General features: G+C 37.1%; 2 protein-coding genes across 3 annotated transcripts; one reads left to right on the top strand and one right to left on the bottom strand.

Annotated features, from left to right (window-relative positions):
* Positions 1 to 1,094: 1,094 nt before the first annotated feature.
* On the bottom strand, positions 1,095 to 6,572 carry LOC122136266 (dol-P-Man:Man(5)GlcNAc(2)-PP-Dol alpha-1,3-mannosyltransferase-like). Its single transcript, XM_042718884.1, has 9 exons — positions 6,291 to 6,572; positions 5,801 to 5,900; positions 4,192 to 4,339; positions 3,695 to 3,855; positions 3,374 to 3,494; positions 3,050 to 3,255; positions 2,750 to 2,826; positions 2,467 to 2,611; positions 1,095 to 2,352 (listed from the first exon to the last, which is right to left on the bottom strand). Exons 1-9 carry the CDS (start codon positions 6,466 to 6,468, stop codon positions 2,184 to 2,186), a joined length of 1,305 nt encoding a protein of 434 aa, XP_042574818.1. The 5' UTR covers positions 6,469 to 6,572; the 3' UTR covers positions 1,095 to 2,183.
* A 319-nt stretch (positions 6,573 to 6,891) lies between these two features.
* Positions 6,892 to 13,044, top strand: LOC109111501 (mitochondrial ubiquitin ligase activator of nfkb 1-A-like). Of its 2 annotated transcripts, XM_042718885.1 has the most exons (5): positions 6,892 to 7,116; positions 9,179 to 9,329; positions 9,472 to 9,559; positions 9,663 to 9,783; positions 10,916 to 13,044. In XM_042718885.1, the coding sequence occupies exons 2-5, from the start codon at positions 9,213 to 9,215 to the stop codon at positions 11,622 to 11,624; spliced, it is 1,035 nt and encodes a 344-aa protein (XP_042574819.1). In that variant the 5' UTR covers positions 6,892 to 7,116; positions 9,179 to 9,212; the 3' UTR covers positions 11,625 to 13,044. The 2 variants fall into 2 exon arrangements, with proteins under 2 accessions (XP_042574819.1, XP_018980001.1); XM_019124456.2 differs by lacking the exon at positions 6,892 to 7,116 and having other exon boundaries at positions 8,891 to 9,329.
* The last annotated feature ends 1,244 nt before the right edge of the window (positions 13,045 to 14,288 follow it).

Here is a 14,288-nt window from a genome sequence, read left to right as displayed (position 1 = left end):
CAAAAAACTTGGAAATGGAATAAAATCATGGACAACAGTTGTATTGTGATTACCGACTACACTTTGGATGAAGCAAATGCATATCATGCAAAAAGAAAATTTAGAAAATCCAAAAGCAAGCAGATCATAAGAATAAGATTCATGAGAACAATCATTCACACTTCACAGAAAAAAAAAAAAAAAAAAAAAAAAAAAAATCACACTCTGAATATGAAGCATTTCAGCATTGAATCTATCTCTTCATGCTAGAAAAGAAAGAACAAAGACAGAAAAAAAAAAACTACTTACTGTAACTACTAAAAAGAAATGGAAAAGCAGATCTATGCTGTTCCTTTGTGCCCTATAAATGTAACTATATTATCCTGTTGAGCTTATAGACATAATTGTGCATGGCTAGAAAAATCAACTACTGAAGGGATAATTCACCAAAAAAAATAAATCAAAGAACATTTAGCCATCATTTACTCACCACCATGTTGTTCAAAACCTGTATGAGTTTTTCTTAAAAAAGATATTTTAAGATTTTTTGTTGTTTTTTTCCATACAATGGTACATACATATTCATTAAAATACCTTCCTTTATGTTGCACAGATGACAGTAAGCCATTCAGGTTTGGAATGACATGAGGGTGAGTAAATTATGACAATTTAAATTTTTGAGTGAACTAACCATTTAAATGAAAAAAATCCCTGAATAATTATGAATGAGCTTAAAGGTATGGTTCACCCAAAAAAAGAAAACTCTGTCATTAATTACTCACCCTTATGTCATTCCAAACCTGTAAGACCTTCGTTCATCTTCAGAACACAAATTAAGATATTTTTGATGATATCCGAGAGCTTTCTGACCCTGCATAGACAGTGGCACAACTACAACGTACGAGACCCAGAAAGGTAGTAAGGACATCGATAAAATAATCCATGTGACATCAGTGGCTCAACCTTGATTTTATGAAGCTATGAGAATACTTTTTGATGCAGGAGCAGGCGTTCTGACATAGAACCTGGATGTGCTACGCCATATTTACAATGGGAGGAAGACCCATGCTATATGCAGATACTGAATTCTACATTGACTGTGCTTTAGTTCTTGGTGTATTCTTTAAAATATTGCTAAAGTGTGCATTTCCTGGATCCCCGAATCGTGAGTGAATTGCAAACGCCGACAGATGAAAGGCATACCTTTCACACTTTCCTAGTAAATGATTCAGACCATCTGAAGCTATGGCTAAGTCATCCTCTGTGTCAAAATCTTCAGACATATTTACTTAGAATGTTTTATGTAAAGTGTGCATCTTCCTCTGCTTGTAAACATGCCGCAGTGCATCCAGGTTTTACATCAGATGTCAGAACTGTCATTAACGCGCATCACAGACACGGAAGAGAAGAAATTGTTAAATAAAGTGGTTGTTTTCGTTTTCATAGTGCACAAAAAGTATTATTGTAGCTTCATAAAATTACGGTTGAATCACTGATGTCACATGGACTATTTTAACCATGTCCTTACTACCTTTCTAGACCTTGAATGTGGTAGTTGTGTTGATGTCTATGAAGGGTCAGAATGCTCTCGGATTTCATCAAAAACTTCTTAATTTGTGTTCTGAACTTGAATGAAGATCTTAGAGGTTTGGAATTGGATGAGGGTGAGTAATTAATGACAGAATTTTTGGGTGAACGAACCCTTTACTGTTGAAATGCAGAGATATTCTATTTTATATATATATATATATATATATATATATATATATATATATATATATAATATATATATATAATATATATATATATATATATATATATATATATATATATATATCTGTCCTGAATGAGTCCATTGGCCAACAAGAAGACATCTTTGAGTTCTCAAAGGTCAGCTGTGTTGATATGCTGCATAAAAATGTATATATATTTTTTAAATGTCCTTCCAATAAACATTCATTCACATTTCCCACTCCAACATCCTTGACTTTGCATCACATTAGTCCTTAAGAATCCTGAGAAGCATGTAAACTTTCTAAAACCTCCATATAGTAACTTCACACCACCTCCATTAACAAAAACCCCTGATACCGACTCCGGGCACAGGTCCCTGGCCGCCCCTGTGTGTCCTTCTGGTACAGGAGCTTGCAGACAGGGCTGGAGGCCAGGGATCATCCCACACAGTGCCCCGGTCAGGTCGAGGTTCAATGGCGCTTAGCCTTGTTGTCTAACTTCTGAGATGGAAGAGCTGGGGTCGGGTTTAGCCACAAACAGAGCAAGATGATGAAATGGCAGACATGCAGTGATAGAGAGCTGTAGTTGGTGGATGGATACGTGTTCCAGGACAGCTCTATCAGACCCAGAATCAACACCCTAAAAGAGAGTGAATTATAATACTCACTGAATAACTAAACATCTACTCCCAAACAACACATGAACTAAACTGAATAATACACAGATAGAAAAAAACCTTAAGTCTTGTCTTACCTGAGCAGGTGGGCAAGTTTCTTGACTCCTCCACTCCACAGCAGGTAGGGCAGTGTATGGAAGTACCAGACATAAAACTGATAATGCAGTGATCTACTGAAGCACATGCCAATGAAATTAGAAGTGAAAAGAACCAAAACTGTCTGTATGATCTGGGTTAAGGAACCATTTTCATCAGATCAACTAGGACTAATAGTGCAAAGTTCAGGAATGCCTGGTTTATTTTAAATAATTTGAAACCAATCCATAATACATTTGATTTAAACAACCATAAAAAGGATATGATCAGCATTGAGCTTGTGTACAGTCTCTTTTCTCTCAGATGGATCTGTTAGAATAGACCAAATGCTGTTCCCAGATCTGTAATAGACACAGTTTTTAAATGACACAATCAGAAGAACAAAAAGACCTTTGGTGTATTTAGTTCTTAACATAGGCCTTACAACTTGTGGTAATGTTTTTGTTCAACAAATTCTATTAAAAGTCCTTTAAATAGTTTTTGACCTTAACATTTAAGGTGATTTAACAATGTAAAATACCGCCACTTATTACAAGCTTAATTGTACTGTTTCGATTTTTGTACCTCTTCCATCTTTTCAGCGCAAACAGAACCAGTGTAATAATGTGAGCAGAAAGCAGAACCAGGTGGAAGTATCGACTCAAGAACACATCCTCGGTAAGAAAACGCCAGTTCACCGTCCATTTAAACAGAAACTGCCTGCCCAAGTCAAACGCCCGACTAACATAGCCGACCGGGTTCACCAAGAGGAACGGCAGTCCCAATACCAGCTGAAAAGGAGAAAAACAGGGTGGTACATGAAAAGCTGGTGTAAAACAACAAAAAAACTAAGGAAAAAAAATTTAATCGCTTAACAGATATGTGAATGTGTTTGTTTGTGCATCTAACCTGAATTCCAGCACAGAGAGAGAGTTTGGGTAAAGCTTTCCATAGACCGAACTCACACAGGAGGAGGAAGAGGAGACCAGGAGCGAAGAGCAGGACATTCATCTTCACAGACACAGCTAAACTGTCCACAGCACAGACAAATATATACTTTAAATGCACACACAATGCTGAAATGTTGAAGTGATCAGGCATCAAAACATTGTACTGAAGTAGTGGATAACATTAATGGCATAGAGAAAGAGAAAAAAGTCAAAGAGTTAAAAATCTCTCTTACCATTCATCTATCACTCCATATAGAATGAAAATTATGTTTCTACTTGCCTGTAGAGGGCACATCCTAGAGTCCAGCGGCCATCCAGGAAGAGATTGATGGCTCCGAATAACAGCATCATGGCCACTGGATCATTAAAGAGACGCAAGACGAAGATGGAGTGAATCCGATATGAAGCACAGCAGACAAAGAAGAACACATACGGAGGAACCTAGAGAAGAATAAACAGACAAGCGCTATTATTAAGACACTTTCGGAACCATGAAAACAAACTTCTGTCAAAAACACAATAAAACCAGAAAATAGCAATGCACTGCATTATTAGTAAGGTTTTTGTCATTGTAACCTAGAGATGAGTAGTTGCTGGATTACAGACAGAGGTTTATGTCTTGCAATAGTTGTTTAGTTGAAGTTGGATATACAGGTCATAGAATTGAATACATGAATACAACATAGAATGCATGTTGTAAAACAAAAAGTGACTGAACAGAATGTACAGTATGTATAATGGTAAACTACATGAATTTGCATAATATGGGGTCATTACCTTTTTGGTGCGATGGTAAATGCGGAACACAAGCAGGAGGGTGATGAGGTAGAACACAGCGAACACATACTGACCCAAACGAATATTCTGTCCATGATCAGTAAGATAATACAGCCCAGTGAATATATACACAAAACCAGCTGGATACCTGAAACACACATTCAGTATACAATCCAGTAAATGATTAATGACAAGATTTTCATACAAAATGCCATACTACTGCCATTGTTGGGGAGTTATTAGTTATTAGGACACAGAATAGGACACATTCTTAATCGATAACTGTTTTATTTCCTATATGGGTTTATGTATTTTCTTTATTTCTTAAGATTAACTTTTTTGCCAAGGCATTGTTAGAGTCCAGTGTTTTCTGTCATAGCTATGCAAAGATGAAAAGAATAAAAAAAAAAAATAGCTTTAAAAAAAAACTGTCTCGTAGCTTTTAAACTATCTTGTTATGATTTTAAAACTGTATTTAACATCAGAATGATCTCAAAGTAAGTCTGACTTTGTGGTGGCTGTGCTTTAAAATTAAAGGTATATTCCACCCCAAAATTAAAATGTTGTCATTAATCACTTACCCCCATGTCGTTACAAACCCTTAAAAGCTTCGTTCGTCTTCAGAACACAATTTAAGATATTTTGGATGAAAACCGGGAGGCCTGTGACCGTCCCATAGACTGCCAAGGATATAACAGTGTCAAGGTCCATAAAAGTCGTTAGAATACTCCATCTGCCATCAGACGTGCAATCTGGGTTATATGAAGTGACGGGAACACTTTTTGCAAGTGAAGAAAAAAGAAATAAAGACTTTATTCAACAATTCCTTTGTCAACAGTCTCCTCTGTGTCTCTCCATAAAACTGTATGCTCTTCTGTATCATCCGCACCACAAGGATGCGCTGTTTCTTCGTGTATTTAGCTTTGATTTGAAATAAAACCGCGCACCCTTGTGGCGTGGATGATACAAAAGAGCATACGGAGAGGAGACCGTTGACAAAGGAATTGTTAAATAAAGTCATTATTTTTGTTTTCTTTGCTTACAAAAAGTGTTCCCGTTGCTTCATATAACCCAGATTGCACGTCTGATGGCAGATGGAGTATTCTGACGATGACTTTCATACCTTTTATGGACCTTGACACCGTTATTTACTTGGCAGTCTATGGGACAGTCACAGGCCTCCCGGTTTTCATCCAAAAAATACCTTAAATTGTGTTCCAAAGACGAACAAAGCTTTTACGGGTTTTTTGAACGACATGGGGGTAAGTGATTAATGACAAAATTTTCATTTTGGGGTGGAGTATACCTTTAATATATCATAATCTTAATTCAAGTTATGAATGATTTTTAAAGTCTGACAATAATCAGTTTTGAGCAATACTGTAAGGTGAACCGTGCATGTTTGAAAATGATTAACAGTTGAAAACAGAAATTTAGAAAAGAAATAAAGTAATCAGTAACATTGCTTTAATAAAGTAACTGAAACATTTATGTTACTTATTACATTTTCAATAGGGTAACCTGTAATCTATTACTTTTCCAAAGTAACTTACAACTGGACATCTAAAAGCTGGAATACTCTACAGAAATGTTCTGTGTTGACACTTACACCAGCGGCCCCGTGTCGCCCTGCAGCTGTGTGTAGTCATATGTGCCGTTAATAACTCCCTCCACCTCATCCATATACGCCTTCCAGTCGATCTCTGTATCTACACACAACACGTACATCATTAAACAGGGGCACTTATAATTGGCATCTCTCCGCATACTCCGATGCAGTGTCATGTTGTCGTTTTGGCTATATGGTGTGCGAGCGTGACTGACAGACAAGAGCTGTGGGTCTGTGCACGTGTTCCTTTTAGTGAGTCTCTACGGATCAAATACAAACTTACCCAGACTGTAATTTTGGAAGTTAGGTGTAACAGTTGAGTATGTATGAAATAAAGGAAGGAATAAACAACCGCATTAACAGCATGCAATGGTATCCTATTTGAACACACAGAAATCAAGCAGTATGGAGTTTCTTTAGTCTGTTGTTCCATTAATGAGTTGTTCAGTCCTCCATGGATCATGTCAGTGATTGATTCTACTGCACTTACATGCAACTTTTTGGATCACCCATATGTTAATCCCAATTTCCAAGAACCAAAGGACGGTCGTGACCAAGAACGTGTACTCTGCTTTGAACAACACCATGTGTTTGTCCTGCCATATGGAGGAAAGAGTTTTCAGAAGTTTTGATGGTAGAGTAAAGGATTTCTTCTTTCCTCCTGCCATGTTGGCCGCCTTGGTGAAGTCAGCGGATTCAATCACAAACGTGTGCCGTATTCTTCTTCCTCTTCTTGAAATTTTATTGGCGGTGGCCAAAAACAAAATACTGTATTTCCGCCACCAACTGGTACGGAGTGTGCCGTATTCAAAAATTCCAAATTAAACGTCCAAAGAGTGAAAAAAAACCTGAACATTCAAATCGAGAAATATTTATTTATTTGCTTGCTTGTTTGTTTGTATAATTATTTCAACTTATTTCTGAATTCTGTTCGTCTAAAATGTTTCAGACATCTCATTTAAAATGTATTAAGATAAACTGCAGAGGATAAACTGATAAACAAGTTACGACCAAATCGATGTTAATAAAAGTTCATTCTGGACCCTAGACATATCTGGACCGAATCCTTCGCCAAAGTGCAATGGATTGTGGGCGATTTTAGCCATTAGAGTGTGCACAGATCCACACTTCAAAAATCGACCTGAAATAGTTGACCATCCGGGGACTTTTGTCATACTCTTTTCAACATACTTCGCTTTGGGACACTAATCTCGCATACTATTTAGTATGGATAGTATGAACATGAGACTCAGGGTATGAGTTAAACAACATTACAGTTTCCGGTAATGAGTTCAGGAGTGTCGTGAGTGTTAAAGGTAATTTCCTATGCTTATTCACGCGATATATATTTTTTTTAGACAGAACTCTAATATTTATTTATAAACATGTATGTGTAATCGTGTACAAAGTATTAGGGTTAAAGACTTTAAATGTCATAAATGTCACATATTTCATTTTGACAGCCTTCTGTTTGGTGATCTGTGGTTATTGTTATGTATGTTTCATTGTGGTGCTGTTGATAGTGTTATTATGTCGGTTTTCCTTAAATCGACGATCAAAACACCCAAAACTGCATAGACTTACATAATTGAAATGTTCAAATGTGTCAACTGTCAAACAGTTCCAGTGTAAACAAAGACTAACAAGGCTTTGTCATCTCTCTCGGTCTTAGGTTTTTGCGTTTATCTGTCTGTAATCAGCTAGAAAATTTTGTCTGTTTGTCTGTTCTTAAGCCAACATCTACGTTTGTAGTTGTTAATGGCACAGATTTTTATTTGTTTATGTATTTTCAGTCTGTCAGTTAGGTGATTAGTAATGTTAGAGATTATTTAACTTGCCAAATTTTAATGTCATCTGAACCCCATGACATAAATTATTTAAAGGGGTCATATGATGTTGCTAAAAAGAACATTATTTTGTGTATTTGGTGTAATGAAATGTGTTTTATACGGTTTAAGGGTAACAAAAAAAAAAAAAAAAACTTATTTTCCACATACTGTACATTATTGTTTCTCCTCTATGCCCCGCTTTCTGAAAAGCGTAGATTTTCACAAATCTCATCGTTCTGAAAAGCGAGGTGTGCTGTGATTGGCCAGCTATCCAGCGCGATGTGATTGGCCAAATGCCTCAAGCGTGTGACGGAAATGTTACGCCTCTTAACATATTGTGATGCCTTGTTCGGCCTGAGCAACGATGTAAACATATAACCCATTATAAACATGATATAAACATGATTTCTAGTCATGTCTTCTTTTGGAAGGCAAAAACGAAGTAGTTTCGATTTCTAAACGAAACAGCGTCACACACCTTAGCCTTGAGTGAGCTGTGGTCTAGACTCTAGAGTGAACCGCGGCCGGCTTGAGTGAGCAGAGGCATGCGGCAGGTGGATTCTACGAAGGAGGCTACCTTGGGCTTGCAGCAACCACATGTGACGACCCCGCGCTGGAAAGCCGATTGGGCAATCCACAGTGCAAAGTTGAAGTATTTCCTCAGCGACCAGCATGGATCAGCCCCAGGCATGACGAAGCGGAAATGGTCCTCTTTTGTAAGGCCAAACAAAGTAGTTTCACTTTCACAGGGAAACACACAGCATCTATACGACATGGCGGCGGCTAGGGCTGGGCGATAGATCGCATGCCATGCGCATTTCGTCAGTAAAGCCGGTTCCCTGATTACCGCTAAATCGCCATCACCTGCTTTCAAATGGAGCAGCATTTAATAGACAGAGCCGTAGATCACTGACAAGCTACACAATATCGCATTCATTATCGCAGATGAATCGCCTTCGATAATGAACGCGATATTGCGTAGCTTGTCAGTGAACTTACGAAGCTTTACTGACGAAATGCGCGTGACAATCGCATGCGATATATCGCCCAGCCCTAGCGGCGGCAACAACAACACTACAACGAGAATAAAAGGTACGCCTTCTTTCTTTGTGAGAACACCTGGGCGGTTTTATGCAAATCTTCCCACACAGTGACATAGAGATGTGGGGGCGTGTTAGAACAAGCCGTTTCAGGGGGGCGTGGACGAGTGTTAACTTTTATAAAGAATATCTCTTTGGATTTGAGACTTTAGTCTTTGCAACTTTACAGATCTTTTTTATTCACCAAGAGCTTGTAACACTCCATAGAGAAAGGAAAATTTGAAATCGCATCATATGACCCTTTTAAATTGGACGTTTTTTGAACTCCTATTTGGGGAAGCTAAAGAAACTAAAAGAAACTAACCTGTGTTCATGTAATTAAAAGCATTTGCTAAATGAACAATAAGAGTAAAAATTACTGAAATTCTATGCTGATTCAAATCACCATAGGTTCTCTTGATTCATCTTGGACCTTACACCTGTTCAATATGAGTTCATTCTGTGTTCAGAAGTCTAGAGAAGAGAAAGAGTTTGAGGAGGAAGATGGAGGATTTCCCCATCTGGACAATGGAGATGGTGTGTTTGGGTTCAAGTGTAGCTCTCTCTGGTCTGTTTTATTACATCTACAGGAAGAAATGCAAAACTGTGGACAAACTTAAAGTGAGTAACATTGCAAAAATGACGATTTAGACAGTATATATGTGAAATTAGTGCTTGGAATTAGTTATTTAGATTTAAAGTGCCTCCTACACAAGATTATGAGAATTTTCTAAAAAAGAAACAAATTTGTTTATGATGTAAGGAAGCTCCAGTTTTGCCGCTGGATGAAAAGTTAGCAGATCTTTTGAATGCCACACCAGGGAAATGTCTGCAGTATGTGGTCATTGAGGGTAACATCCATTTTCCATTATGTAATATCTCAGCTGATCTATAGACTATAACTGGATCTCTCTTTCACTTCCACTGACTTATTCTCACTTTCTCTCTCTGTAGGTACAGTGCAGCCCATTGGGGAACCATTAAGGAGTCCGTTTCACGAAGGCACTGTTGGTGTCATCCAGACTCTGGTCCTCCGAGAACACAAACTTGTGTGGAACAGTTCAGCACGCACTTGGTAAGTCCTGGTCTCTTGCTTGTATAAATATACATAAATTAATACTTTTGTTCAGCAAGGATGCATTAAACTGATCAAAAGTGACCATAAAGGTATTATAATCAGTGTTGGGGTAACACAAGTTACATAATCAGATTACCTTTTTTAAGTAATTAGTAAAGTAAAGCATTACTTTTTAATTTAGTAGGAAATATCTGAGTTACTTTTACAAATAAGTAACTCAATTTACTGTTTCCCGTGACTTGTCTGACAGCTCTTGTGTTGCCAGAGACGTTGTGCGCACTGTGTGAACATGATGCTTACTGTTCTAGACTAAATATGAACATGTATTTACTCATCTCACCTGCACAAAAACAGATTCAGTATTCCTCGAAATTAATAAAAACAGTCAAATGCAAACTCGGAATATTATACAAACCTACAATAATTAAATATGATAAATAAGACAAATATTTATTTTAAGAATTTTAATGTCTTTGATACTGACCTTCGATGATCCAATTCAACCATACTAAGCAAAAATGACACATTCAATTTTGGTTTTGCTAAATAGTGTAGAACTTTGTTCTCCTGCATCATATTCTTCATGCAATTTATTTGAGCTGCGCTCTCTACTGCACAGACATGAATTTACATATCCTTCAGCTTGAGGCATATTTATTTCACTTTTGTTGTGAAAGGGCTTTTACATTTGTAAAAGAAGAACTTTTTTATATTAAAAACAAACAAGCAAGCCCTGCCAAGATTTTAAAAGTAACTCAAAAGTAACGTAATGCATTACTTTCCATAAAAAGTAAATAAGTAAGTAGAATAATTCGTTTTTCAGGGAGTTATGCAATATTTTAATGCATTTGTTTTAAAAGTAACTTTCCTCAACACTGATTAATACAAAACATTTCTATTTCAAATAAATGATGTTCTTTCGAAGTTTCTATTCATCAAAGAATCATGAAAAAGTACCACGTTTTCTTTTTATATATATATATATATTAAGCAGCACAACTGTTTTCAACATTGTTAACAATAAGAAATGTTCCTTGAGCATCAAATCAGCATATAAGAATGATTTCTGAAGGATCATGTGACACTAAAGACTGAAGTAATGATGCTGAAAATTTGTCACATCTTTCAGGACAGACAGCAAGCGTGTACTTCACCAGCATGTGAATGCTGTGCCCTTTAACTTGCTGGGTGTGAACAAGGCGTTTGTGCGTGTGCTCTGTCCCCTGGAGGCCACGGGTCCCAATATGGAAATCGTCCATGAGAAGTTCCACCAGGCCAATTACGGCTTCACGGACCTGACTGGTCAGTACCTGTGTGGAGAGAAGCCCAAAGGTCATCTTGAAACAGAGGAGATGCTGAAAGTGGGCGCGTCTTTGACCGCAGTGGGTGAGCTCATCCTGGACACAGATGGCCTCCCAAAAATCCGCCCACCCACTGACGGCTCGGAGTACTTCCTGAGCACAGACGGCTTTGAGACCCTGCGGTTGGAGCAGGAAGGGAAGGCAGGGGTGTTCAGGGTGCTGGCGTGTGTTTGCGCATTGGCAGGTGTGGCCCTGCTGATGTGGGCGGGACGCAGGTATTATCGCCAGCTGAAGCTGTGGTGGGAGCAGGAGAACATGAGGAGTGAGTTTGAACTGATGGGCGCAGGAGAGGAGGAGAACGGTGTGGAGGTACCGGAGAACGTATGTGTGATATGCCTGAGTAACCCACGAGGCTGCGTGCTGCTGGACTGCGGACACGTGTGCTGCTGTTTCCACTGCTATCAGGCCTTGCCACAACCCATCTGTCCCATCTGCAGGCAGAACATTAAACGCGTCGTTCCTTTGTATCAGGCCTAAGAGACATGGTTTAATCTTATACAAATGAACAGTTGTGCTGGATTTACCTTTCGAAAAAGCCTTAAACTTTGAAACAGGGTTATTCTGTGAACAGGAAACCTGCGATAGAATCAACACACAGATTCCTGATACGCACTTTAGTTCGTTTAGTTAGTTCGTTTAGTTCCATATTCCTATTTTTCCATTTTTTCCACAGAATAAAAAATCTGTAATATCAATAAATCTATGTATCTATCATTTTATAGAGAAAAATGCCATTGATTCAATGCATTGAACAGCGCAGATGTAATCATGGGAAATCCCCTTAAACACTGAAAGTATGCTATGACAAAGATATCGCTGTCATCTTTTGACAACTAATGGCAAACTGATTTTTTTCCACAAAAATATGACTTGACTTGAAGAAGGACATAATCACAATGTTGTACAGATGTAAAAAAAAAGAGCCAGTTGATGTAAAAAAAATTACTCTCTTCACTCGACATATGATTATTAATGTATTGAACATCGTGGTTGTTGAGGTGTTTTTCTTCTTCTTCTTCATTAAAAATGATGGCTACAGCCATATTGTATTGAATCGTTGGTTCAAATAAACCTATAATCTAAAATTAAAATGTTGTTTAATATGGTAAGCTTAATGCCTTTATTTATGAATGAGATACTGCACTGGGTTGTTTGTTTGTTTGTTTTTGAGTTTTCGATTTCCTATAAGTCCAAATTTTAAGCTTGTCATGTAAAGTTCTGGACTACTTTGTGTTTGGTCACTGTTGTGTACTTGCTGTTCTTCTGTATCAGCATTATTTGAAGTTTTCACATACAGATTCTAAATCATAAGTACCTGCTGCTACACTACAGTGATATTGCTGATTTATTAGAGCTTGTGACATGGAAAGTCATAATTATTCTGAGAGAGACGTGTGTGTTTGCCAGCAAGAAATCTTGCAAGTTCTTATGCAACAGCTGCTGTGATCCTGTTACAAATAACCTCTGTAAATTACCCACAACAACCTTCCCCTCTCCTTCTCACTTTTTGTCTTAAATATAAGAAAATGAGATGCAGAATAAATATTTGAAGAAAAAAAAAAAACTTTGCCAAGGACAAACTGAACTTTTGATGATGCTGCATCTACCACTAAAGCTTGTCATTTTACATTAAACCACTAGAGGGCAAAAGAGGGCCAGACTGGTAGAGTGAGGGAAATGTATTTGCATGAACCAATGCATCTCTTGCATTAATGATTTTTTTAATTAATTCGCATTAATTTTTTAATTTTTCTCCTCTGCCCATGCCTCTTGCCCTTCAACTTGAAAACTTAAGTTCAGTCACTGCCTTAAATTTTTAAGTATTCAAACTGGCTGTAAAAGTCATTTCAACATAAATTATATTAAACTGACACCGTGGAATGTTTTGCTTGAGTTAACTGTTTATTTAATTTTACTTAATTTTCTTTAAAATAAATGTTAGCTTCTGTAATGTTGTTTTAATTTTAGTTACATTACTGCTTGCTTTTAATTCACCAAAAAGTGCATTAAATGTCTTTTATTTGCATGACTCCAATAGTTTGAAGCAAATCTAAATCTCTATTTTGTACGCTTGAATAATTAACCAGGTTATTTATTTTTATAATGATGAGTTACAAAAACTTGAAATATTGTTTTAATGTACAGCCGACAAATAATCATTGTGAGCTGCAATGTATGAGATACATACATACATACATACATATTTATTTATTTATTTATTTGTTTGTTTGTTTGTTTGTTTGTTTGTTTGTTTGTTTGTTTTTGCCCAGAGGCCCAGTTTGTGGATAGGAACTATACTCTAAACTTGTTCAGAGGGTTACCTCAGTGATGGCAATAGCAGATGAACTAAAAAATAAGGACATGATACATAATGAAAAATATTCAGAGATCAGAGAAGAACAAACCAGCCAGGGCAAAATGAGAAAGCTCTTTGAAGCGCTTAATGAAAAAATGACTTTTTATTATGCTCTGAGAAATCATGAACCATACCTCTTCAGAGAACTGGGTAAGATAATCTACAGTTGGTGTTAGTTTAATAAGTTTATAAACTTGAACCTACCTGTATGGGTAGTCTAATGTGATCTGTTGTGTGGCTGATATCAGGTGGTGTGGCAATGGATTACATCGATGGCAACCAGAACAACCAGCTACAGTTAAACTGAATAGTGAGTGAAACCTGTTTTCAACTGCATGTTATGTAGGCTATTGTATTAGAATATCAAACACTGGAATTAAAAAGAAAATGCTGGCAGGCAAAGAAAATTCTCTCTCTGTTTTTTAAAGATTGCTGATATCCTGTCCTTGAGCAAAAATTAGCATTAATACATTGTTCAGTCAAATGTCTATTTTATAGATGAAAGTTTAAAACACACCAGTTAATAACAAATATACAGTCCACAATGTAACTAAACATCCTGTAATCTTTCTTTACCAAATGAAGACCCCTGCAACCAAGACACGCAAACAGATGTCACTTGGAAAATAAGACGCAGCTGAAGATAAAGTTCATGCTAATTAAAATTGTCATCAGTGATTCTCCCTAATGTCACTGAAAACCCACCTTTTCCCATAATTTTTTAACTTTGTGTTCCATATGAATATAGGTTTTCCTTGTGTAGAACATTTGTAACATTTTTATGC

The sequence above is a fragment of the Cyprinus carpio genome, chromosome B2, assembly GCF_018340385.1.
Source record: "Cyprinus carpio isolate SPL01 chromosome B2, ASM1834038v1, whole genome shotgun sequence".
In the NCBI taxonomy this organism is placed as follows: Eukaryota; Metazoa; Chordata; class Actinopteri; order Cypriniformes; family Cyprinidae; genus Cyprinus; species Cyprinus carpio.
This window is presented reverse-complemented; position numbering and strand designations above follow the sequence as displayed.